The sequence below is a fragment of the Heliangelus exortis genome, chromosome 3 (assembly GCF_036169615.1).
Source record: "Heliangelus exortis chromosome 3, bHelExo1.hap1, whole genome shotgun sequence".
In the NCBI taxonomy this organism is placed as follows: Eukaryota; Metazoa; Chordata; class Aves; order Apodiformes; family Trochilidae; genus Heliangelus; species Heliangelus exortis.
This window is the reverse complement of record NC_092424.1, coordinates 19,955,889-19,982,088: the sequence shown is the minus strand read 5'-3', so window position 1 is coordinate 19,982,088 and position 26,200 is coordinate 19,955,889. Positions and strand designations below refer to the sequence as shown.

The 26,200-nt window shown below is 40.2% G+C and overlaps 1 protein-coding gene and 1 non-coding gene across 5 annotated transcripts in view; one reads left to right on the top strand and one right to left on the bottom strand.

Moving 5' to 3' along the window:
• HAAO (3-hydroxyanthranilate 3,4-dioxygenase) overlaps window positions 1-11,710 on the bottom strand; it is a 38,135-nt gene extending 26,425 nt beyond the window's left edge. Inside the window, exons 1-2 of one of the 4 annotated variants that reach the window (XM_071739503.1) lie at window positions 11,538-11,710; window positions 7,244-7,322 (exon numbers count right to left, since the gene is read on the bottom strand). In XM_071739503.1, coding sequence (XP_071595604.1) covers window positions 7,244-7,322; window positions 11,538-11,617 — 159 coding nt within the window. In that variant the 5' untranslated portion in view covers window positions 11,618-11,710. The remainder of the gene's footprint in view (window positions 1-7,243; window positions 7,323-11,537) is intronic. The other 3 variants (XM_071739504.1, XM_071739501.1, XM_071739505.1) reach the window with 3 other exon arrangements.
• Window positions 11,711-17,458: 5,748 nt separating this feature from the next.
• Window positions 17,459-17,552, top strand: TRNAI-UAU (transfer RNA isoleucine (anticodon UAU)). Its single transcript has 2 exons — window positions 17,459-17,496; window positions 17,517-17,552. It is a non-coding gene; the product is annotated as a tRNA-Ile (tRNA).
• The last annotated feature ends 8,648 nt before the right edge of the window (window positions 17,553-26,200 follow it).

Genomic DNA, 26,200 nt, shown 5'->3' with positions numbered 1-26,200 from the left:
CAGCCTGGTTGCCCTCCTTTGGACCTGCGCCAGGACCTCAATATCCTTCCTGAACTGAGGGGCCCAGAAACACATATGTGTATATAGAGGGTAAGTCAGTAGAGTTTATGCTGCCTGGCAATACTAGCTATCCTAGTCTGTTTTAACTGGGATAATCTGATGTCCATTCCCCACAGTAGTACTGAACACTGAGGAAACATGTAGCATTTTCATTTAATAGTATCTTATTAATAACAAAGTATCTGATATGTGTAAACAATACATACCCTTGAAAGAAAAAAAAGTCTATATATGTACATTTCTACTGCATAATGGGTAAAATCTGACATGGATTTTTTGTTCTGGGTGAGAAATGTAGCTCAGAAAGAAGCAAATGTTCACCATTCTTTTTATCCCTTTTATTACTAAATGTGCCTTTCTTTTAATTTTCCCGCTTACTCTGTAGCATCTTCTTTTTACAATTGCATTAAAAACATGTTATTAATTCTCACCTAACTTCTGGAAGCTGAGCCACCTAGAACTCATTCTTTAAGCATAATATTTTTACTGCTCAATATGAGCATTAAAACTGTAGTTATAACCAGTGCAAACTCAACTGAAAACCCCTTAAGATTAAGGCTAATTTAATTTTCATTACATTCTCTTTACTGTAGGAGAAATACGTCCTGTTTTTTTCAGTCTGTTTCAGCCTTCTTGATGATGTTTGATGAGAGTATTGTGTTAAGCAGCAATGAAAAGCATCATGACCAGTGCTGAATCATTGTCAAGTCTGTAAAGGAATATCTCAACTCAGTTATGCAGACTCATTATAAATTATGCAGGTATCTCTGTAGAAAACATGTGGAGATGCGGAGGGGTGGGAGTTCACTATTACCTTCTCTGAGAGCATCATGAAAGCTACTTCTCTTGGTAGGAATTAATTTTAACAGGGTAGTATTATGTGTAAACACTACCTTAAAAAGAGCACTGTCAAGCTCACTGGATTAATGTGGTGAGAACTATGTTGCTTCTTCATCCAGGTATGGGTATCCTAGCAGAGAGGGAAGCAAGTATGTAGTAGCAGAAAAGCAAAATATTTCTAATTTGGTTTCGTAGGCCAATTAAATAATAAGTCTATTTTATTCTATGTACAGTAATGTATGTAATTTAATTTAGATCCACCTTTGATATCACTCTCTGCCTAGATGTTGGAGCTCAGAACTCTGTGAGGGCTTCTGTAGCTGAGAGCTTATTCCCAGACCTCTAAAGATACCTGCAATTTTCAGTGTATTTCAAGTACTGACTGCTTCTGAAAGTGGAATTTGGGATTGCTCAGACACTTCTAGGATTAGGCTCTGACTTGGCATATCCTGGCTTGTATTACTTGCCAGATTGCTAAATACTGAATTACTTTGCAGAGTAAACTGAATTATGATGTGGGAGTAGAGCCTGGGTGTTCTCCAGACTTCAGCCGTGATTGATCTATTTGAGCCCAGAAAAACAATTTTCCCTCTCTCTCATCACAAGGTGTTTCAGCCATCAGAAATCTGGGAAGTAAACAGATGAGGAAGGGAGAGAAAACTATGTTATGGTGTGCTGGTTTTTTTACCCTCCACTCATTTAAATGTCATCTGTGAAACCTGATTACTAGCCAAGATTCATCCAAATGATTTTATGCAGCAAACTTATTTCTGAAGACACAACCTATTTCTGATGCAAAGGGATCATCATGATTATCCCTTTGTAATAGGAGCTTTGTTTCTTATTAAAATATTCAAAGAGATCATGAGATCAGTGTGGGGGTTTAAAAATGTAAAGAAGCAAAAAGTTTTCTCTTGCTTTGCTGCATCTCATTTTCTGCTTTATTTAGGGGATAACACCACAACACCACCTACTGGAATGCTCATCCAGCCCCTCTTTCCCCTTCTTAGGTATCCAATATCCCCATACAATCCAAAGGGATAACGGAACTGCCAGACAAGTGTTTCTCAAAATCATGCTGCCTAGAGAGCAGCAAACACTAGAAGAAGGGGTCAGGCTTCATTTAAGCAGGTAATTTGTCAGAAACTGGAGCCAAGTCTTAATGTGGTGTGCATGTGAAGAGGACAAAAAGATAAATATAAACTCAGGTTAGAAAACTCAAATAAGCTTTGGCAGATGTGACCTCAAATCTGTATCATGTTTCAGGGTAAGATGTAACTACATCTCAAGCAGACAGTATAAATATGCTACAAGAAGCTGAAGAGATTGGCCAAAATGATCAAAGGAGAGGGAAGTCAGTTCTGAGAGTCCTTTTTAGGACAGAAGTGTCTCTGATCTGTGGGGCTGCATCAGGACTTAGGGAGCTGTACCCACAGAAAACAACCTAGATGCTGAGTGCAAAAACTTAAGGTGAAATACTCACAGCACAAGAAGCAGGGACTTTAAAATCAAGCAGAACACTGTGCTGATGCAAATGCATTGCAGGTGGTAGATGGAAGGCTTATTTGAATTTCTCTGCATGAAACTGAACTGTTTTATGTAGACTCAACATCAGAATATAAACTGTTAAGCAATTGGTCAGCTGCTTAAGATTCATTGTGTGCAAATGGTGGACTGAAGTGGGCAAAGACAGATCCTAAATACTTATCATAGAATCATAGAATTGGCTGGGTTGGAAGGGATCTCGGAGATCATCAAGTCCAACCCTTGATCCACTACTGCTGCAGTTACCAGACCATGGCACTGAGTGCCACATCCAGTCTCTTTTTAAATATCTCCAGGGATGGAGAATCCACCACTTCCCGGGATCACCCTCTCGGTAAAAAAATTCTTTCTAATATCCAACCTATCACTTCTGTGATCCTAGATGTTAGCATATCTCACTTTACCCCAAAGCAGCCTGTGCAATGCTGTATATAAAATCCCAGACTGATTAATTCCCTTAAAACATACAGTTTTCACTTACCTTATTTCTTGAAAGTAATAAGGTGACTTTGTAAAATAAGACTGGAGGTTTTCCACCTCCCAGCTTAGGCTTTGCAATACAAAGAGACTCAAATGTGACTGTATGATTGAAAGTTCATGAGGCAACGGTACATCCAGAACCATGCCCTGGTACTTGGAATGTACCTGCTACCCCATAGCCATGAGGGCCACCAAAGAAGCTTTCAGTCAATGCATCAAGTTGACTACACAAGGATTGTATTAACTAGTCCATGTAATACAAAACTCTCTTGACAAGTGAGGTAGATTGCAGTAATGATCCCACTGAAAACTAACAAAACTAGCTATATAGCACAAGCACTTTCTCTTTTTCAGTGTTTATTATGACAGTTTTATCTATTTAGCTATATAAACCCACTCTCAGATCAGGTTTTTGCCATGTTTCAACAGAAAATGCATTTCCCCTGTTTAATTTTGAGAATGAGTCTGATTTAGAGACAGAGACTGTCCAAGCAGTGGTTTTTAACTCTATCTGTGTTCTGATGATGAGGGAGAGAGGAGGAACTCAACATTTACACAGAGGAAAAAGAATGCATATGGCCCAGAGTCAAGTCAAGGCAAAGAATGTGAATGGTTTGTCTCTTGTAAGCTTGATTTGGCTCCTTATAAAACCTGCCCAGTGGGAAACAATGTCTCAGGTATGAGGCAGTACTTCTGTGCAGAAGGATGCAAATACCTAGTGCAGAGAAAATTAAGAAGGAAATGAAGTAGTGCAGAGAAAACTAGGAAGGAAAAAAGTTACATATTTAGGAAACTCCTGCTTGCTGAGAGGATTAAAAAAATGTGCAAGACTAGCTGCTGTTTTAGCCTAATCAAATGTTCAGGAGACAATCCTAAAAGATTTTGGAGAGAGTGGAAATCAAGTCTCCAGTTTATCTCATGTTTAGCCAGTCACCACTGATCTTCCCAACACACCTGCACATGAGCAGTGCCAGCAGGGAAGAGCTGGGCAGCAGGAGGATGCTCCTAAGGCTTCAGCTCTGAGTGTGAACCCCCTGCTGCTGACAAGTGCAAGTTGTGCCACAGGAGATGCTATCAGCTGCATGACAACAGGCATAAAATAATGAGTGAACAGATGTCAACAATCCTAAATTTAACTTTCTTTTCTAAACCAACACAACTTTGCTATCAGAATAATACGAGTAGGACAGCATCAGATAAATTTGCATAAAGGATTTTTGTGAATTTTCACATGTATTATTTGGGCTGTTACCAGTATGCCTATACAGTTTGTCTTTCAAATTATCACTCAGAACTATAAATGACCTTTTACCTGCCAAAATAATGAGCTGAACATGTTTTTGCATATGATTGTTTTTTTAATCCCAAGTCTAATTGAGGAATATGCCCTTTTACTAGGAATATGCCCTTTTACTCTGCCTCACAATACTTGTCTAATGAAAAATATTGTTCTAAAGGCCTAAATAGATCACTGGAAGGTGCAAATGTGTGTGCTCAAAAGCTGTGTTAAAATGCAACACCTGACTATACTGTACCTCCATAAAAGTGGCAAAATTAGCCCACACATTAAACTGACACGTACCTAATAATCCTTATGATGTGTATATTGCCAATTTTTTTATCAGATAGGGATTTTATCTTTCCATTTTTGGTTGATGAGTAATTGCAATGAAAATGGCTATATAAACAAGGATGCATTGATACATGAAAATCTTACATCCAGTTAAATAAGCACTAATTTACTATAGTGTTGATATAAATTATGCCTTTATAGGTATGACTAATTTTTTTACCCTTGGGAAGTGATATAATGGGGTTACGCTTATTTAAGTTTGGCTAAATTATTTTCAAACATGGGAACATCTACCAAAAAAAGAAAAAAAGAAGTAAATTAAATTACTTGAACTCTTATTTGAAGGGAAGGGAAGGAGAAGATTAATAAAAAAAAAAAAAAAAAATGAAGCCCTGGTGAGGCCACACCTCTAGTTCTGTGTCCAGTTCTGGGCCCCTCAGTTTAGGAAGGATATCGAGGTCCTGGAGCAGGTCCAAAGGAGGGCAGCCAGGCTGGTGAAGGGACTCCAGCACAGATCCTATGAGGAGAGGCTGAGGGAGCTGGGGCTGTTCAGCCTGGAGAAGAGGAGGCTCAGAGGAGACCTCATCACTCTCTACAACTCCCTGAAAGGAGGTGGGAGCCAGGGGGGGGTTGGTCTCTTTTCCCAGGCAACTCTCAGCAAGACAAGAGGGCACGGTCTCAAGTTGTGCCAGGGGAGGTTTAGGTTGGACATTAGAAAGAATTTCTTTACTGAGAGGGTGATCAGGCATTGGAATGGGCTGCCCAGGGAAGTGGTGGATTCCCCTCCCTGGAGATATTTAAAAAGAGATTGGATGTGGCACTCAGTGCCATGGTCTGGTAACTGCAGCAGTAGTGGATCAAGGGTTGGACTTGATGATCTCTGAGGTCCCTTCCAACCCAGCCAATTCTATGATTCTATGAATTGTTCAGAGGCCAAGGATAACCCAGTACAAACTGGTAGGTGAAGAGAACCATAAAGAAAAAAAGTATATTTGATGTTGTAATGCACACTTTTGTCCCTGCTAAACTTCAGCTTGGTATTTTGTGTTCCTCTCTTAGTGTATATATAGCCCTAATATATTATTCAGAGCAAGAAAATAAACTAATTATACAAAACCAAAAAGGTTAAGTTACAGAAATTGTTGTTTGGAATTATTAACTTCCATATGCACCTTCACTTTAGGCTTTGCCAAACCTTGATGTCATTGACTTCAATAATAAAATTCACTCAGTCTTTTAAAATCTAGCATCTAATACCTAATAATAGGCCATAACAGCAGTGTACAGATTAGCTATTCTTCTCAGGGCTTTCTGAGTGGTCACACTACAGATGTGCTTGCTCCTTTCCCAGGGACATAAATAAACATGTTGACAAAACTACATTGTGTTTTCCCCAGCTAAATATCTCTGGAACTTCCTTGTAAACATATCATGGACACTGAATTCTTCTGGATAGCAACAATCACTTCACACACACAGCCCCAAGACCTGGTTTGCCTCCTTCCCAGCCCTAGCACGAGCCCAGGTGCAGCCAGAAAGAGGGGATGAGATTCAGCATCTTGGGTAACCTGGTAGGTGACCAAAGGTGGCTGTGAGACAGTGATGGCCATGCAAAGCAGGCAGGGGTCTGGCCTGCTTGGAACTGGGCAGTTGAAAACTGCTCTTTCAAAGCAGTAGGATTATAATGACTATAAACACCTGCATGGCACAATTCCAATAGAAAATTAACAAAGGCTATTACGAAATTTTTGGGGTTATTTTTGTGAGAAACAATTCAATGGTAAGTAAACTTTTGGGGTTTTTTTTCTTTGTAAAAGGGTCTGCTGAACTTCACTCTCTTCTGTCTTGAACAATGCAAATGCTTAGGCTTGGGTTTCCAAAGGCACTTAAAATTAGGTGGCCAAGTTTTAGAGGAATTACTGTGAAATTAAATTATTCTGCTGGGAAGCAAGGCAAGTTGCCTCCTTATCTGAAGTCCCTACTGCCAGGCTTTCAGTGTTCCCCTTCCCTTTATGTTCCTTCAGAGATGTCTGAGGAGTCCTCAGGCCAAACAGACAATTCCATGAAAATAAAAAAGTAAACAAATTTGATGTAAAGCAGTAAAAAATTAGATGTACATTGTTATGATTTTGATAATTTTCTACTCTTTCCTCCTATATTCTGCATTTGGCACAGTGGCTACTCACAACCCAAAGCAGTGGGATGGCTTTCTTTTGATGCAGAAGATAAGAAGCAAAGGAGAGTGGTTTGAAAAATATTTAGACTGTTCTTCACCATTCCAAACATGAATGAATACTGGAAATGCTGGTATTATTCATTAAGTCCAGAAAAATATATTTTCAAGCCAAACAAAACAAATAATTGTGATTTTTTAAAATAGTCACTTTTGAAATATAGATCAATCTTCTGCTACAAAATATCACTTAAAAATATTGTAACCTTTCCAAAGTTTTGTTCCAAAATGTTGAAATGAGACATTTTTATATGTTAGAATGCATCCTCTGGTTTCCTGTTGGCAATTAATTATAGCAAAATAGATCTGATCTCATGTGCTTGTTTCAAAGAAACTTCACAGATGGTACATGGTTGTGGAGAATGATTCTGTTTAGGTCTTTTAATAGATCAAATAAATACAACATCATTGAGTTTGGCATTGCTAATCTGTAGCTGTAACTTGAAAAGTAGCTACGTTTTAATTATTAGAGATCAGTTAAGCCTGAAAAATACAAAAAACCTGTGGGTTACCTCTTCTCCTTCTTCAATATGATAATCTTTCCTTTCATTTGGCCCTCCAACAAACATCACATTCAGCTGATGCCGATGCCTAGAAAAGGAAGTGACATTTTAAAGCTACCTCCACTTATGGTCTTTATTTCATATAATGTTAGATTGTTAGGGGTGTTGGGGCTTGGGTTTTGTTGCTTTTTTTTTTTTTTTTTTTTTTTTTTTATTGGTTGGTTAGGGTTTTTTTTTTTCAAATTCTTTGGGGAGCCTACTGAGTGAGCCAATGAAACAACACTGAGTGACAAGCAACATCCAGAATGAGAACTCAAAAAACCTAGGGTAAACCTCTCTGCTCTGTCAGTGTCCTGCCAGGGGACCAGCTACCTTCCTCCTGGCATTTCAGTGCCTCCAGCTATGAAAAGGGGACAATTATATTTACCAGCTGGGGAAAGAGCTTAAGAGCTTTGAACTGTAAGATAAAGATTGCTACTTAAGAGACAGCAATGACAGGAAAATTTCTTTTAAACATAAATTGATAAGATCAGGATTCTGTAACAGTTAAAACACTTTTTAAGCCTAATAAAAGCAAACCCATATTTTTTTCTCCATTGGAAGAATTACTACATATACTGATGGTAGGAATTATCAGCTAATTGCTCTGCTATTTGTACTGGTTTTGCTAAGGTGGAACAGTATTATAATGGTTTCACTGTGGTTGTGACTGATTCAGAAAAGAGATCCAGTCTTTTTCTTTTATCTTAGTGCTGCCCCTTTTAAGAACCCCAAGGAGCAGTTCTCTCAGCTGACACAAATAGATATTGTTCCAATTATTTATCAGTCCACTGACACTAATCAAGGGGTAAGGTAGCAGGCTTTCATTTCCTAGAAAAAAACCCAACAAACCCAAAAACTGGTAAATCAGGTCTGTTAGCTGTGATTCAAAATTTGTCCTTAAGCTTTTTTTGATGTGTGAACTGGGGAGTGTTGACCTCTACTCTGCAGCAAGAAGATTCCCATCAGAGCCACCTCTGGTGGCCACACAGGGAAGGAGAATGTGCCTCTGTCTCAGCACCTTGTAAGCCTTAATTAGGAGAAGTTACTCTGAACTGCTGAACACATGCATTTGATTTGTTACTACCATGTTTATTTTAAAAAGGGTTTAAATGATAATGAAGAACACAGTAGGGATTAATGTAGAAGAAATACCATGTAACAGTGACAAATTCCTTGATCAAATAAAAGTCTAAATAATTAAATCAGATTGTAATTCTTAAATTGACTGTTTTCACCACAGGAAGCTGTATACATTATAGCACTTGATTCATGCCTGTGTCCTAAAATAGGGAACTGAAATCAAAACTGCTTGTACCATGCAGATTTAATATTTGCTTTCAAGAACACTTGTAAAACTCCTGCATTAATAACCCTTCTACTAAAGAAGGGCTGGAAGACCAGAAAAGTAACTATACAGCTAATAATGAATGAAATAAAAGTAGCCCTACAGAATAAAATAAGAGGTGGGTATCTTTTACCCTACTTTTAACACGAATTAATTTTTTACAGAAATCCATACAGATTCATTCTTAGTTCAGTAACTAAAACTGAAAATACTGGTCTAAAAATCATTGTTGATTAACATTTTGTTTGGCTGATCTATCATTATTTCTATGACTCTGTGGATTTATCTGGGTTTTAACACCGTGAACAGGCAACCATAGGATAGCCATTCCTATCATTAACAAATATATAATGACAACATAAAGGAATTCCAGCTATCAAATACATACAAAAATGACAATAGGGCTTTTTGTCCATACTGCTAAATAAAGTTGTCTGGTTAACATAGTTGCATTAAGTTAAGAAGAAAAATCACAATGAAGTAAAGAAGTTTCAGCCAAGGCTGCCCAAATTCCATTAGAGTATCATAAAGGTTTCAGGGGTGAAAATTACTCAATTGCACTATTTTTAGAATAAGGTACTAATCAGGGACCTGTTAAGTTTTACATTCTCCTATATTTTTCTTCTTAATCATACAAAGAAAATGGTACTACCAGGCAACCTTTCAAAAAAGTCTTAGGACCATGGAGAATCAGATAGTACATGACCCCAGTTAGGTCTCCTTATAGTTAATGTGACCTCAAAGAGGAGGTTTAAAAGTACCATAGCTACCTTGTAAAAATCAGCTATTTCAAGTGTTCTAATTTTGCACCAATTGCTCATTGTCAAGGTTAAATGCATTTAAACTTGCAAGATAGTGTCATTAAATTACACTTAATTACACTTAATTAAACTGCAGCTCTTATATTGGATCCTTTTCTTGACTCTGGCAAAATTCTCAACAGGTGGTGGTTCGGGAACTATGGCTTTGTTTTGAAATCCAAATAGATATTTATAATTTTTGATCCTCTCAAGGGTATGGAACATGACTGAATAAATGCTTGAAAGCCATAATAAATGTAGACACCAAAAGCCCTACTGATTTGCTGTAGGATTTAGATTTTTACTATTAATTCCCTCTTGAAACGTAGGATTTTAAGTTATTTAAATGTTTTGAGGTGGTGATGGAGGAGGCTGTGAAAAGACTGTCTTATACATCTGTACTCAGCACAGGAAGAACCAAAGCCTTTGGAAAAAGGCTGAAAATCCATCACTTTTGGGAAAATAATCTAAAACCTTTTTGGAAAAGCTTGAAAGCATTTAGATGGCTCCAGGAGCAGGTGGTGAGGCTCAGAATCCAGATAGTAAATGGCTTTCCTTCCTTCACAGGCTCAAGCTATGTTGGAACATTGATTCTTTAATCTACACAATTTTTATGACAAAGAATGTTCCTTGTTTCACTGTGGCTCCTTGCAATGCTTATGGGGAAGACTTGTCAACACCCAGCATTTAAGGATCTGTGTGACTCTCTGACCTCAGATATAATGTCACAACCCAGAGTTAGTGCAGGATTACAGAGAACTGCTGCTAGACAGTGCAGGGCACGGCAGTAGTGACAAAAGGTGCTGATGAAGAAATAAAACCATGAATATTCTACATACTGTAGAATACTTAAGTTCCACCACCATCATTGGTAAGCTTTAGAAATAGCAATGCTTTTCAGAATGCTTCCTCATTTTTTTTAAATAATGAAACGAAGACACTCATGAGAAGACTCCATTCTCTCCCACTATGAAACTATTGTAGTGATTCAAGTTTCCTAATTTCTCAGTTAAAAATGCAACTGCAGTTTCAAAAAAGTCATCTCAGTAAGGATGCCCTTTACCTTATTTTTATCTTGCAATCACTGCTTAGAAAAGTAACCCTTGAGCCTGTGAATGGAAATTAATATCACTGCTACTGTGCTGCCCATTCAGCTTCTGATTAAAGCTAATCCTACCCCCAGGGTAGGACAAGAGGTATGTTCTTTGGTATTTTTTTAATTATTGAAGTAGGGAAGAAAGGCATAAAAAATTAAAAGCAAGAAAAATGATTCTTATTTTATTTATAAAACCTGAGTTTATATCACCCTTTATGGAGAATCCTTTCTGTATAAAGAGTTTTGGACAAAATAAACTGTCCTCAACTTCACTGACAAAAGAAATCCCTGCCAGGTAGAAGGTACCACTCATTGTACCATTTAAGTTGGAATTTATTCGTGAGCTTTGACACTGGGAGCATGCATGCTGCACAGCTGGATAATGCCCATATTTTATATTACCTGTCTCATTCAGAATATGGTTTGTAGCTCTAATGTTCCAGTCAGTGCTCTGAAACATTGTCTCTTCAGCCTCTCACCCAGCAGAGGGTCCTGCCTTGTCTTGACAGCTCTGGAAATGCCTCGGGTACCTGTTCCTCCCATTCCCCTGCCCTTTACATCTCCTCATCTTTCATGTTATGTTCCATGAGTTCTGATCATTACCAATTTTGGTTCCTCTGCAATGCCAAAAGGGCTCTCAGCAGCTGTTTCAGGTTGTAACTTGGTAGCACCGGTCTGTTAGCTAAATCTAATCATCTGTGGATGTGATGCTGTCTTTTCTGATTTCTGTGAGTTCACTGTCACAGCCCCTGACACAAATTCCCCTGATTCGGTCTAACTGCTGACAAGAGACTGAGTTGAGGCAAATACCTTCTTGTTGATCTTCACAGCTTCTGAAGAGTTTACTGCAAAACAGATCTTAGTCAATTTCCATTCTTCAAAACAATGCTCTGACTAAAGTTTCTGAACTGCAGTTTCTTACCAATCTTTACCATGTACCCATTTGAGCAGCTTCCTCTTGTAGCTATGAATATTCGTATGTCTAGGTAAGTAAAACAAACAAAAAAAAACTTTACTTACATGAGCTTGTTGCACACAGGTGGCAAAAAGGCAGTTTTGTTTTCTTCTATCCATTTTTTTACATTTACAAGGAGCTCCATGGTCTGCCAGCTATGAAACTTTTGAGGGAGATGCTGGAGTTTGCAGAGTGCAAACTGCCTGTGACTCCATCCCCAGAGCTGAGGCGATTGGGCAGGAGGTGTCTTCAGGCTTCAGCGTCAGAGGGGACAGGTCCATCAGCCAAAGGTTACTTTGTAAAGAGTTCTGATGTTCCAGCAGCTTAGCTAATAATTGACTAATGTTTTTTAAATGTATTTTGTAGTCGGAGACTTACAGGAGGTCTCCCAGTCTTTTCACTGCATTACCTGGAGTGTGTATGTTACCTCTATAAAAACTGCATTGCTACAGAGAGTTAGGAAAAAGGCAGGACTGGGGCATGCACATCCTTCAAGTCTCATGTAGAAACAGATGTCACAGCTAAATGCAAGTTGTGAGCAGTCACTTAAATTTTAGTTACATACAAGAAGTTTTTATGCATGCTTATCTATGTATTCATGACTCAGGCTTGATAGCAGAACCCCATTTCATTTTCCCACCTCCTCTCAACCTTGTTAGGCTAAATGTTTGGGGGAGTGTGTTTGAAAAGATTAGGAACTACTTCTGCCAGACAGCAAAAATAAAGATGTCTCTTGCATTTGTAAGACCAAAAGCAGCTGTCCATAAATGCTCATTTTACTTTGATGCACTCCTTACCAATGTTGTAGCACGGCTTGTTGCAGAGTTGAATCTTCTCTGATGGCCTTTGGGGAAGTGCAGCATCTTGTCATCAAACCATCAGGCAAATGAGAAACTGAGGACTACTGGGCTTTCCAGATCTTAGTCTTTATTCCACCACTAGTTTCTGCTCAACATCTACATAGTTCCTATGAGACAGCCCCTTCCCTGCCACCCCCATTTTTTAATAAGTAAATCTTTAACAGTTACATTCATACTTGAAATATATTGAGTGATTAAAAAAAAAAAAAGACATCACAGGTTTTTAGCACCTTTCAGTTGCTCTTGTCTTCTTGTTATACCTACATTTTTCTTGGTGAGTGAATATGTATGGACATAAGGTTGTAATTCAACTTGTTTAAATTGAGAGATACATCCTCCATAGCTTGTGCAATGAGCAATGCAGTTGCTGAACTGAAGAGTCAGTATGCTGGAACTGTACAAATCTGGGAGTTCTTTAGCTTATAACATAGTAACTTTCCAATACAAAAATGCAGTGGACTATGAGTTTGAAATAATATCATGCTCTTATTCCAGTATGTTTGAGGGTGATTCTATTTTCCCTTCATTTCTATCACTTCTTTGCAGTTTTGTTTAATATTATAATAATTTTTAAAAATAATCTATTTTTTGTGGGGATAAGATGTTCCACAGGTGAATTACTGCTTTAGTAATACAATCACAATGAGACTGCCCATAATTTCCTCTGAAATAAGCCCAAAGTCATTATTATTTCACTCAATTATAAAAAATAAAAATCCATGTTATTTATTTTTGCACACAAAATTTCTAGTGCATATCTAAGTCACAAGACCTGGTTTTGGACCTACAGAGATGAATATTTCAGTAATTTTTGTACTGTAGGCTTTCTGGCACAGTATTTAGCTTTGAAGGAAACAGACCTATTTAAAATGCACTTTCACTTAGAGGATTGTGACCCAGCCTGGTGGGACCAGGAAAACTGTAGACACTATTTTAATGACCATGGTTTTGTAAAGCTCTGCCTCATCATTAGTAAAATGTATTGCAGAGCAGGACTCCATTTGTTGGGCACAAAACCTAAGAGATTTTACAAAGCCACAGCAGGAAAACACACAGATCCTGCAATTGATAGAGCTGAGCTTTGTTCACCACTGTATTAATGTGCCAGTTTAAAGTGCAGGGCTATTGTCTGCAGCCCCCACTCTAATCTCTGGTTTCCACATTTTTCCACTAGGCAGCATAGAAAGTACTAATACCTGCAGAGAAAACAGTCTCAGTTGCAGGCTGATATAGCCATTTTGTGGCTAGATTGAAGTATGAAAACCTGATAGCTAGGTCCATTCAAAGACAAAAAAAAAAATGAAGTTCACTTAGAGAGCTCACTGCTAGTATGAAGCTGAGATTATCACAGGGCAGCAGTTTCTGCAACCTTCTGAAATCAATTGGTTTTGAAAAAAGCAGTTAATGGTCTTCCTGTGCATATAAGAGGTATAAGAGAACTTTCCTCTTTTGGGTTTTGAAGAGAGCTAAGAAATGGTCTGCATGGCCTGGAAATATGGGAGCATGAAACCTGATTCCTGTGAAGTGTGTTGGAGAGGCACAGGGAAGAGCCAGCACTGGAGCCTCTGTGAGACAAAATAAACAAGTACCTGATTGGGGCCTGGATTTTTCTTGCTAATCTATTTCACAGTGACTCTTCACACCCATTATACCATGTTCCATTAGCTGGGGGTTCTGCTTTTTTCTTGTGGCTCAGATCCTTCTCTTTATTCAAAGGTAAGGACCTGATTTTCAGCTTCTGCTGCCAGAGGAGTGCAGGACTACTGAAATACAAAACTGCTACACAAAAATAAATAATTTTTGCTCTGAGGGTACAGGAAAAATGTGGTAGTGGAAAAAAAATGACATTATCACCTTCTCTATTTTTCTATTTTCTTCAAGCAACAGACCTACTAGAGACTTAAATTTACTATCAGATGTACAACAAGCAGCATTTATTACGAAAAAGCATATAAGCTGTGTGGTTTTAGTTAGAAGAGGTATTCATGTTCATTGGCCAAGATTTTTTTTCTATATTTGATATTTTGTCATTTTTCTGTAACTTCCTTTATTGACTTTTTTCCATACAAAGAACTGATATTAAAGACCTACAATGGTTTAGATTTCCAGGGAAGGGGAGAGGAAAGAGAACATAAAACCAGCAAGCACGGAGGCTGCTCTCTGCACTATGCCCATTTTACTCTTGAAAGCAAATAGCATTGTGAAAATTGGCTCTTAAGCCTTGTTTTTTTCGTACTTAGTGCTAAAAAGTATTGTGGAAAATCTTCACCAGGGGAGGTTTGAGTTCACCAGCAAGCTGAGGGCAAAATCCTTTTACTATAATTTCAATTTTGCCTTTCTGTTCCTGTCCACTACAGAGACTGATTTATCTGCACTGGTGTTAAAATAATGGAGCTACAATCAAATGATAATTTGGGAATTGTGCAAGCAGCAGGAAGCAAGTAACTTTCTGCAGCATTAGGATAGCTTTAACTGCTGCTTTTTATTTTCTTTTTTCCCTTTTTTTTTTTAATATTGTAAAGAAATGGAAAAAAGGAAGAAATAGATATGATTAAATCACTGTAACCCAGTTGAACATGCTTTCTGGTTTTAGTCTGTGCTTTTTCTGTTTGTTCTTTGAGAATGCATACAAATGAGGTACTTTTTTAAGAAAATGAAAAATTATTTATATTATTTATATTAAAACAACAAGTACAGTTGTGTTCACACATACTAATTAACATGGCCAAATTTCACTGCTATATATACATTTATAACACACTATCATGGGCCTCAGTCTCTGTGGGGACAAACATAAGCATGTGAAACACATCGCACAACAGAAGAGTTAAATATCTCACAGAAACTACTAGAACTTTCATTGATATAACTTTTTATGGGAAGACTGATTAAAACACCACAGGCAGTTATTATAATCCATACCAGCACCTAAATGAGACTTGCTGAATCCTCTCTCTTGCCTCAGGTGAAACCTGCAATGAAGACCTTGTCTCTACATTCACAGCTTTGATTCTTCCCCACATTCTTGCATTTGCCAAAAAAAGCACTTGGATGCAATTATGTTCACAGCAACATTTGTGTGGTATAAGGTAGTTTGTTTCCTAGTGCAATGCTGCACTTCTAAGGATGATGAAGGCAGCTGCCATTTTATGTTATGCCAGTAAACCTATGTGATTATGGAAAATTTATTTTTAAAATTAACTGTTAGCTTTTTCATTTTCTTCATGCCAGCCACCTTCTTCAATGACCAGATGTATTAACTGCATGTTGCTTCACCTGCCAGTGATCCATACCGTGGAAGATGTTCTAAGTAATCCCCACAGTAACAGTACCAACAGCAGGAAAAAACTTGACAAGGGAGAAGCACCTCATCTCCCAACAGTTTCAAAAGGTTTCAGCTCATTTATGGATGAGAGGTGGGGGAGGAGGTAATGAAGTTGCACAGAACTGCCACTCAATCTGCCAAAAGTAGTAGGGAGATCAGTGATGGTTAAAACTGGTGGAGTGCCTGACATCTGCTGCTGGGCCACCTATAATACATTTTTAGAGACCACAGAAATCCAAGAGTTGTGTAGCACTCCCTACAAGCACTCACACTATAATGAAATGCCCAGAGCTTGTTGCTCACAGTAAAGTAGCTGCAGAAAGGAGAATGCTTTGTAGTACTTAAGTCATTAGCCCAACAGAGCCGTCTGGCTAAGTAAATATTGTGACAATGCTTAACTGTGGGTGGAAAAAAAAAGTTTGTCTCAACCCTGTAACAGTATTCAAGCATTAGTCGGGTTTAAATGTCTGCTGATGGTCAAGTAGGTTTGCCATCTTCCTGCCGCATAGACAGCCTTGACTGCAGAATAAATCCATGTTAGCAGCATGCTTTAACAAGAAATGTTTTCTTCTAATAACCGCTTCTAAGCATATGATACATCATAATGCACTATGTTGTTTCCACATGTCAGTAATGTTAGCCTTGAGATCTATTGAGCATTTTCCTATTGGAACACCTGATTCCATCCTTCAGTTTCAGGAAAATAGCAAGCCAAAACCTTCAAGCACTGAAACAAGCAATTTAGACCCTGCGTATGTGATGTCTGAGTAACAGCTGCCCTGTACTTGGTAAAGTACTGTAATGAAGCAGCGTGGAGTTAGTCAAGTTCAAGTAAGCCCTCAATGAATTATTCAGCCGTGATAAAACCCAGTGGTTTTGTTATTTCTGTTAAGCATAATTCAAAAATAATTTTTTACATCCTCTTAACGCATATTTTGTAAGTGCCACAGCACACCTCGTATTGCACACAATAGCAGTGGAATAGCAAGAAGACTGCAAAGCCCGGGGGCGTGCAGCTAGCGATACTCTAGGAATCATAAATTTAATTTACTGGCAGCACTTAGTTGCTCTTCTCTCTGGCTTGGACCTGAGCCCTACAGACGGGTGCGTTATGTCCCTGCAGACGCGAATTAGCGATAAACCAATGCGAAAGAGGATAAACTTCCCTGACCCAGAAGCTAAAGCCTTTCACCAAAGGAGCTTTGGTTCCGCAGGACCCCAGGCCGGGGCCTGTCTGCCTCCCCTCCGGAGTACGGAACTGCGGCCGCCGTTCCAGCCGGCAGCGATGTCGAGGGATTGAAGTGGCGGGGGGTGGGGGGGAAGCCCTCTTCCTATGTCCGCCCGCCACCGGCTGTGCTCGCCGGACGTACCCGCCTGTACCGGAGGGCCCAGCCGCCCGCAGGCCGCTCTCCTTGCCCCGCTCCGCCCCGCCCCGCACATCAGGCCCCGCCCGACCGGCGGAGGGCTCTGCCCCCCCCCTCCCCGCCGCAGCCCGCCACGGCGTTCGGTTGTCCCTACGGCCGGGGAGGCGGGAGGGCTTTGTGCCGGGCATCGCGGCCGCTCTCCTTCCTCCCGTGCTTTGGGGCGCCGCCCTCCACGAAGGGGGCAGGATTCACCGACCCTTTTCTTCCCCTACCCGCCCCTCTGTTTAACGACGAGAGCGCGGCCCCCAGCAGAGAAGCGGGGCAGCCCGGTGCCGCTGCCGAGCACAGGGCACCGGCGCCGCCACGCTAATTCTACCCCTCCCCCGCCGGGGCCGGGCGAGCCGTTGATAAAGCGTTCGGGAGGAGTGAGTGTCAGGGCTCCAGTGGCGCAATCGGTTAGCGCGCGGTACTTATACAGCAGTACAAAGCCGAGCAATGCCGAGGTTGTGAGTTCGAGCCTCACCTGGAGCACAGAGCTTTTTGGGAGGCAAAACGGGATTTTTTGGGGCTCTGCCGCGCTCCGGAGGAATAAAAAAGAATTTAACGGAAAAATTATGCAGCCGCGGTCCTGGGTATGGACTTTGTAGTGGTGCAGCCTGCTCGCCCGCACGCTGCAGTGGTTTTGGTGTGCGGGAGAGGAGGCGTGCGCATCCCAGGATTAGCGGCTGGTGGCAGTGACACCAGAAGGTGGAGTGCTCGCATGGGGCGTTTTATTGCTGGAGTTTGCGTGTATGTGTTTGGTTACAGGCGTATGTGCTTATATATCAGTGTAATGCGGTATGATAAGGACAGCTTGTCAGCGTGGAATAAGCGAGCATTTTCCTGGTAAGAGCAGCTTGTGTGAACTTGCAGGAAATAAAAGTTACTTTATATTGTGTTGTTTTAATAGAAAGTGCAAGTAGATACTTCATGGTGTGGTCACTACAGCTGAAGGGTAACAGAAGCCCCTTAGTTGCCTCTGTCGGCAGTGACAGTCTTAGTAACTGCTCATTACAAGTTACACAGATATGTAGGCCATAGCAGGAAGGAAAGTAATTTAAACAATCTCAGATTTCACAACTTGAGAGGTGGCAACGCCACAGGACTTCCTGAAAGAGAAAGCTGAGAGCACTGCCTGAATGTTTAGGCCTGGATATTACGAACCCACCTCCATGTTAATGTCTTCTACTTTCACAATGCAATGCATACAAAAGAGTTCAACGAGACCCTTAAAATCATCCAGGCAGAGGCACTTTATTTCCCAAATCATAGTGTATACTGCAGATGTTAACTCCCTAAGGTGACACTAAGGTTTTCAGTTACCACTTCTTCCTTCTGGTTCCTGCTTTGTCCCTCTGAATTTTGCATTAGCATTGCTATTGCTTTCAGCGACAGTGTGGTCCTGCCTGAAGCATGTACCAGATCAGTGTAAGGAGGTATAAATCATTGAGAGGTTTGGAATATATCATACAGTAAATAAAATTGATCTTGTGCTTGCAGTGAGTTTCTCATTTTGATATTCATGCAGGAGTGCCATGTCCCAGTTTTGAGGAGTATGTTTGTACTTATGTGAGTGCTTAAGTACAAAACACCCATACACAAAAACTTACAAACAACAAATAAAACACAACAAAAACCACAAATTCCTCAAAAAACTAGGAGAGAAAAAGGAACTCCATTCCCTGGACAGAGACCACTTTTTTCCAGAAACTGAGCAGGATCAGTGCTGCCCGTCCTCACCAAGGAGGATCCGCTAGTTATGCATTTGGGGCCTTGCTTTGGTGTGGTGGGGGGGTTGATTGTACAATTTTTGCCAAATATGAGTTGCACATAGCAGGTGTTCATCAGCATTCACAGCTTTTTCACTTCCCTTCTCAGGTGGCAGAGAGCAGCCATGACACCCAGTGAGAGCTGCACGGTGCGGTGGCCTTGAGACTTCTTTCATCCCCTTAGTCCTACCTTGACCTTTACTCTCACTCTGAGATTATTTTTGTCTTGCATCTGGGGGAAAAAACAAACCAAACCAAACCAAAATAAAATCGCCCTGTGAAGGAAGTGACATTTGTTTGCATTCCTATGGGAGAGGCCTTATCTCCTGATGGCCTGATACCTGAGGGAAATGCTCTGAGATGGGGATTTCACACTAAAAATCATGCTAAATCAGGACAATTTCTGTGATTTACTAAAAATCCCTGTACAGCAAGAGAACATTATTTATCTAACAAAAGAAAAACCAGGGTTCCCTGTCCTGCCAGAGGCAGGGCTGCGAATTAAGATGGTATAACCCCTGTGGAGGAGCGCAGTGCACCTGGGCAGGGACCTCCTCCTGCCCAGCCCCACAGAAGTGCTGCTGTGATGGTATTGCAGAGCCTGGGAGGAATGGTGCCACATAGAAGCAGAGGTTAGCAAGCCTGTTTTATTTTTTTAGCTGGTGAGCTTCTGGGGGGGTGAGAGGTGAGCCCGGACGAGCTGTGCCCAGGGAGGAGAACGAGGCTTGGGCCTCTGCTGTGTTTTTCCAGAGTGCCCAAGCCCATCCCTGTGTGGTGCTGAGCTGGAGCAGCCAGGGTGCTGCTGTTGTGACCCTGCAGATCTGATAGGGTGAAGCATGGAGCTTCGTGTGCTTGGATTTGCAAATTTTTCCTGAAAATTGGGTGTCTTACAGGCATATAAAGATTAAAGTGTTCAGTTTTGTTCACACTAAAGTGTTTTTTGTTTGGCTTTTTGGTCCTGAGTTGGTGGTTAATGCTGTTATGCTTGTTGACAGTTGATATGTAAATACAAAAAAAAAAAATATATATATATGTGTGTGTGTATATGTTTGTATATGTATATGTTTGTGTAAAGATATTTACACACAACTTCTGCAGAGCTCCCAGTGCCTGCGTGGGTGTGCCATCTTGTTTTCTGTCTTTAATATATACAGATAATGTATTTAAAAAACACCTGTGTGAGAGAGGTGCAAAGTGCCAGCTGTACCTCTATGGTCTAGTTAGAGGTATTTTCTCCTTCCCCAGCCTGCCTCACCCCCCAGATAATAATGCGATTCACCTGTGCCTCGTTTTCCTTTTGAAAACCAATTTTCAGGCTTTGTTCTCCCTGCCTGGTGTTCAGTTTTGTCCTAGTGGGTGCTGGCTGGGGAGCCCTGGTCTCAGCCTGGTGTCTGCTGCCAGGTGGCCAGAGGCTTGGGCAGCTCAGAGGGGCTCCTGGAAATGCCCTGAGGAGGAAAGGGTCTTCCCATGGTGAGTCTTGTACACTGACTGGTTTATCTACTGCCTTGCCTCTCCTACCTTATGCCATGGTCTTTTATTTTTCTCACAATTTGCCTAGTGTTAATAGCATGCTTGCCAGCCTGTATCTCTCCAGCTTCTCAGAACTCCTTCCAGGGACCTTTTTAAAAAGGTGCCCTCTTCTTAAAATTTGTGTTGCTCTTCATTTAAAGTTGAGTATGTGAACTATGTGTGCTCTACAGGCTTGTTCTAGCTGCTCTGAGTTCCTGCTGACTGATGGAAAGAGCAGCTTATTAATGCAGAATTCACTTGGCATGCCTGTTGCTGGTTGCAGGAGAGAGAATTTATGAAGATCTAGGTGTTGCCTGATTTTTTGAGAATTAGTAGCAGACAGGTTAGAGAGAAGGTTTTGTTTATTCCTGTATGATCTTGCTCAAACAGGGATGACTGCTGGAATGGGAGATGCAGGACCTATGAGAAAAGACAGGCTCATGCAGGGTAGCCACTCCTGACCTTTATTTCTAAAACTGGCAACTTCTGTTTCTGGTATGTTAGTACAGTTTTTGGTATGTTAGTGTTTTGGTATTAGGCTCTTCAAGTGTTTCCTTGAGTTTATTGGAAAGTGTCAGTCAGGAACTTTCAATAGAATTGCACTTTGTAATGTCAAAAACATTTATAAAAGTCGACGATTTACAGTAGGCCCACTTACTTGTTTTGAAACCAAAGTAATACATATATTAAGTCTTTACAAATAATAAATGATCAGGAGCCTGCTCTTCATAACTTTTCCAATAGATGGCACTGTGGTCCCACAAAGCAAACGCAAACCAAACCAAACCAAAGCAAAGCATTCCCAGACATCCTAAAAATAAAAATCACTTGCCAAGTGCTTGCAGAGAACAATAGGCAAAAATTTTCAAGGGTTGCATAGAAAACAAAGTTAACTGGAGGTATAGATCCGTTTGGTTTTTCTTTTTAAGTTTCCCCTCCCCTTTGTATGTAACATCTTGAGGACCTTTCTGAAATTAAAACCCATCAATTAGTTGTGTTTGGAGTAACAGAGGTCTGTGTGGTGTATTTTGGTTTTTTTGGGCTGTATGAATTTAGTACATTGCCAAAGTGCTAGCATAGCAGGCCCAACTCTCAAACAATATTTTTAAGGAATAGCTGGTGTTAGAGGCTCTCCTGCAGTGCTGCTTCCAGTCCAGGCAGCTGCATCCCACCAAGGGTCCTCATGCTATGGAGGTGTTAAGCTTGGAAGCAGCAGCTGGGAAGTCAGGAACAAAATATAGGTGCTTGTAAATGGTGGGGAAAGATGCTTTTAAACCAAATAGGAACATGCTGCTTTTGTGAGGGGAAAGAAAAATTAGTAGTCATGTGGAGGCTTCCTTGGTGAAGAGAAGGGCTGAAAGATGAAGGGGATGGTTGGGCTCACACAGGCTGACAGAGAATGAGAAGTGAGAAGAACTTGGAAGGTCAGTGGAAAAGTAAGGTCAGAGCAATAATTTGTGCAATTGCTCTCTGAAACCAGAGAAGTGTTTATTAGAAGAACAAAAGAAAGGGGGAGGGAGACAGAGAAGCAGGTAGAAGGGCATAGGTAAGGAAACTTTAAAAAAAAAAAAAAAATTAAAAAAAAAAGAAATGGGTTGTTTGGCTCTAGCTGTATGAATGTGCTGCCTAGGGCAGTGAAAAACAAATGAGTAAGTGTTAGCCAGTCGAGCTGACCTAAGATGGAGTTGCTGTAGAAAGCAAATTGGCCCATATGTTTTGCTTGAGCGAAGAGTGATCTCAACAGGAAGGTTTTTCTTCTCTGTGTATTTTGAGTGGTTACTTTAGTGTGGCAATGTAAGAGCTCCCTTGGTCTCTCTAGGGACTGAGGCTAGTGTTGGGAAGGCTAGAGAGCTCAGCTTTCTCGTTTGGAAAAGGAAGGAAATGGACAATCAGTACTGGGTTTTGTGCCCATTTAATTTTCTTGCTTATGCTGAATTTGCTGTGTTAGGCTCTGCTTTTAAGGTGGAAAAAGACTCTGGTTTCTCCGAATAGTTTTGGTGCAACCAAACTATTTGAAACCTTGGAAAAGAGTCAAAATACAGCAAAACAAGCTGAACCAGACCTAGAGAAAGAACAAGCAGGGAAGTGGCTGAAATTGTGGATAGTCAGTCTGTAATTAAAAATTTTGGAGGGATGGTCCCTTGAAGGAGGCAATTGAGTGTGTTTAGTGGAGAGATCTATCCAGCTGTAGTTGAGACATCTTTGTATATGGGACAGCAAATTTATGGTAGTGCTAAGAAATACTTGCAGAAATTTTACTATGAAATTAATACATATGAAGACTGTGGGGAAGGATTAAAGAACAATTTCTAAACATCTGTCTTCTGAAAAGACAAATTCTTAGAGGCAATTGTGCTGCAGGTCATGTGACTATATGGTATATCTTAGAGACTTGTATGGTTTTATGGTTTAGTGGAGAGACTTTCAAATTAGTCTTACACATGAACACCAAAATTATTTGTAAGGTCTCGGCTGATGGGGATGAGACTTGGTTAACTACACATCTTAATTTTAAACACTACTTGCATGCTGTTTAAAGAAAGAGTCTTTAAGGAAAGTCACATCAGACTTGAGGTAGCATAGATGAAGACTGCTAAATATTAAAAATCTGTTAATAATGCGTATTTCTATGGCTTTGATAGTGAGCTGTGTCGTGGAAAATGGCTTTCTCGCTTTTGCAAGAACTCCTACACTGTTGCAGCAAGCTGAAAATGGCTCAGAAGTAAAAATATGCCCACCTTGCTTAGGGTTTAGGGGAGTTTTATAGGAGTTGGAGAGCTGTGGTTCATTTGAGGTACTAGGAGTGCTATGGTGTGTCCTTATGTTTGAAGGCAAATTTGTTGACAGATGTGTTTTTTGGTTCCTAATAACTGTAGGCCTTTTACAGGGTTCTTGGACTTATTTTTAGAGCTGCTTAGGGATGCTTGCCTGGCATAGATGTTTGCCTACCTGCTTCTAAGCATCTGGAGGTTGTAAAGGATATCTAGCTAGGAGACCTCTTGTAGAGAATGTGAAGTATTTGAAGTATTCTAGCAGAAGTAGCCTCTGTCATCTAAGTACCTCAAACTAAAATCCAGACTGTCAGGGAATCAGGATTGAGGTGACTGTTTTTTTAATGCAGTATTAATGTATAACGGGTGCATTTTCACTGATGTCAGTGAATTTGCTTCATGTTCCTTAAGGAGGATAAAGATTGGCCCAAAGTAATGTGAAGTTTGTATCTGGCTGAGAGAAAGCTGGGGTATTTGTGGGGCTAAAGTATGACCCACTGCAATATTCAATATGTGTGATTTTTGGCATGATTCAGCAGTAAATACTAGTTGAAAACAGAGGTACAAATTACAGGGTAAGTAAGTCAGGCCAAAGAGAAGCCTTCTGCTTATGCATACATAGAAGCAGAACCACAAACTACAATTTCTGGGAAGAACAGCAGCTGTTTGGAACATTCACTGCTAAAATTGTGGAAATGGTCCTGCTGGATGACACCTGAAATCAGAAGAGCATAATCATCTCCTTTGTATGCAGTTGTGTGCACTGGCCAATAAATTTTGTGAATGCCTGGCAGGCATCATTTTGGAGGGACTTTCTGTTGTGTGGCTGCTGGGTTGGAGGACATAATAAGCATAGTGCTCCTTTGGTAGTTGATCTAATAAGGGTTTGTGACTTGGCTTTTAAATTTTTTTGCAGTCATTGAGCTAGATGCATCGTGAACTCAGAGAAGAGAACTTGATGGTGAATTGTTTTGCTCATCTTTCACTTTGTATTTTATTCAGTATTTAAATAGGTAGCTTAGGCTGCTGACATGAGGCAGTCCTTGTCTCCTCTCTACATAGAAAGTCACCTAACCAAACCAGTGTTCATGTGTGTCATTTGGTATGATACTGTTTTTATCTTGTGGCAAAAAACAGAGGAATATTTCTACTTAAGTTGCTTGTTTTCTCTGGAAACTAATCCATGGGATAATGGGATGAAAATTCCTGTAGCTTACTCCATTAAATGCTGGACAACATAAGAGACTGGGGTTTAAGGGTCAGTTTGGAAAGTAACTTAGACCAGAAGTTTCCAATAACAATTGTGGTTTGGATACAGTTGAAATAAGACCAACACATCTAAAGTCAATCCTCCTTGCAATGTCTAAGTAATAATCTTGGAGTAGATGTGAACAATATTTATTGGAAACTAACAAGCCATATCCTGAAAGAAAATTATGACTGATACAGACAACCTGGGGGAAAAACTGGTAGTGATTACAAGCTATGAAAGTGCTGGTCTTAGCTGTCCCACTCAATAAATAATCCTGCAGGAGCATTAGCAGCATTAGGAGTAGCAGCTTTTAGGCATCTGATTTTGCTTCTATAGGAGGTTTAAAATAAAACAAAAAAACACTGTCAGTGGAGCTGCATTCATCGAAACCATTGGAGAACTTGGCTCTGCCTTTTAATGTTTCAGTTCCTTATATGCTGCCCATCCTGCACTTGGATCTCATGTAATCATTTGGTAGGGCAATTTTCCTGATGTTCATGGACCCTCAGTGTTCATGAAATCTTGGTGGTCACTTGAAATGGCCAAGTATCAATCTAACCATGCTGGTGGTCTGCAAGAAACCAGAGGTGACTTCAGGCCCGTGAACCTTTGTCCCGTAGCAGTGGTGGCTGCAACTTCAAACTTGTGTTGCCCATTGCACTATGGACAAAAAGAAAAAAAACAAAACAATCAGCCTAAACCTAAACAAAACAGTTTTTCTCTTGTGTAATCAAGTCTACTGTCTTTACTGTTTCCTTGGTTCAGAATTGTAAACATGAGTGGTCATCTGGCAAAAATGCTTCGTGCTCATTCTTCGCTGAGTGGGTATTTCTGAACTATGCTGAGTGAAGGAGTCTTTGCTGGAGCTTAGTGTTGCTGTGACTTCCCCCACGTTCTGTTTGTGTCTTATTTTACTGATAAGCTCTTTTCATCTTGTTTCTGTATGAAATGATGTAACTTTCATAAATTACCACATTAAGTGTAAGATGTCAGGTTATTGCAGCTAATAGTTTTGACTGACGTGTATTTTTTTTCCTGAAATTTGGCTTTCTTCATCCTGTAAGAAAATGAAGCTAAGGATGAATGTTTCAGTCTCTGAGGAAAGGCTTTTTTTGCCCTTGTGCTACTGTGCTAGAACTAAAACTGCCTTGAAATCTATAGTTGATATTTCTTGGTATGTGCTTCATACCATAAGCAAACTGACAGACATCAGTGCAACACTTCCCAGTTTATGTTTGGATTTAAATCCAGTGAAATGCTTCTGGAATCCCCTGGCAATTTACTTTTATCACTATAAGTGATGCAGCATGAATCCCTCATAAGTACTGGAAGCTGCACCATATTAGGTGATACGATGGAGGCGGAATTTTTCCAAAGGAATTGTTGAAGAAACAAGAGATGGTAACAAAGAGTCAGGCTGTATAGCATTCATGATTTGATGGGTTTGTTTAACCTCTTCTACATAGAAGAAGCCTATTTATTCTGTTCAGTGTTCCTCATTAGATTGCTTGCAGTCTGTTCAAAGTGATTATCAGCTACTGTTCTAATGACAGTACTGGTATGTTATAATTCTGTTCCTGTTTACTTCAGTGCAAGGCATAGACAAATCAGGTTTGTACTGTTAAGCACCTGTATTTTGTAAAGCCATGCATGACTAACCTTGGTGCAGTGCCTCACATCCTTGATTTGTTTGCAGTGATTGAAATTGAAGTCTGTGTTCACTCAGCTAAACTCAGTTCTTTCAGATTTACACTGGTGAAATGGGAATAAAAATGTCTGCCATGCACTTGGTGTTGCATTAGGATGAAACTCTTTAGCTCTTTTATGGGCCAAACACTA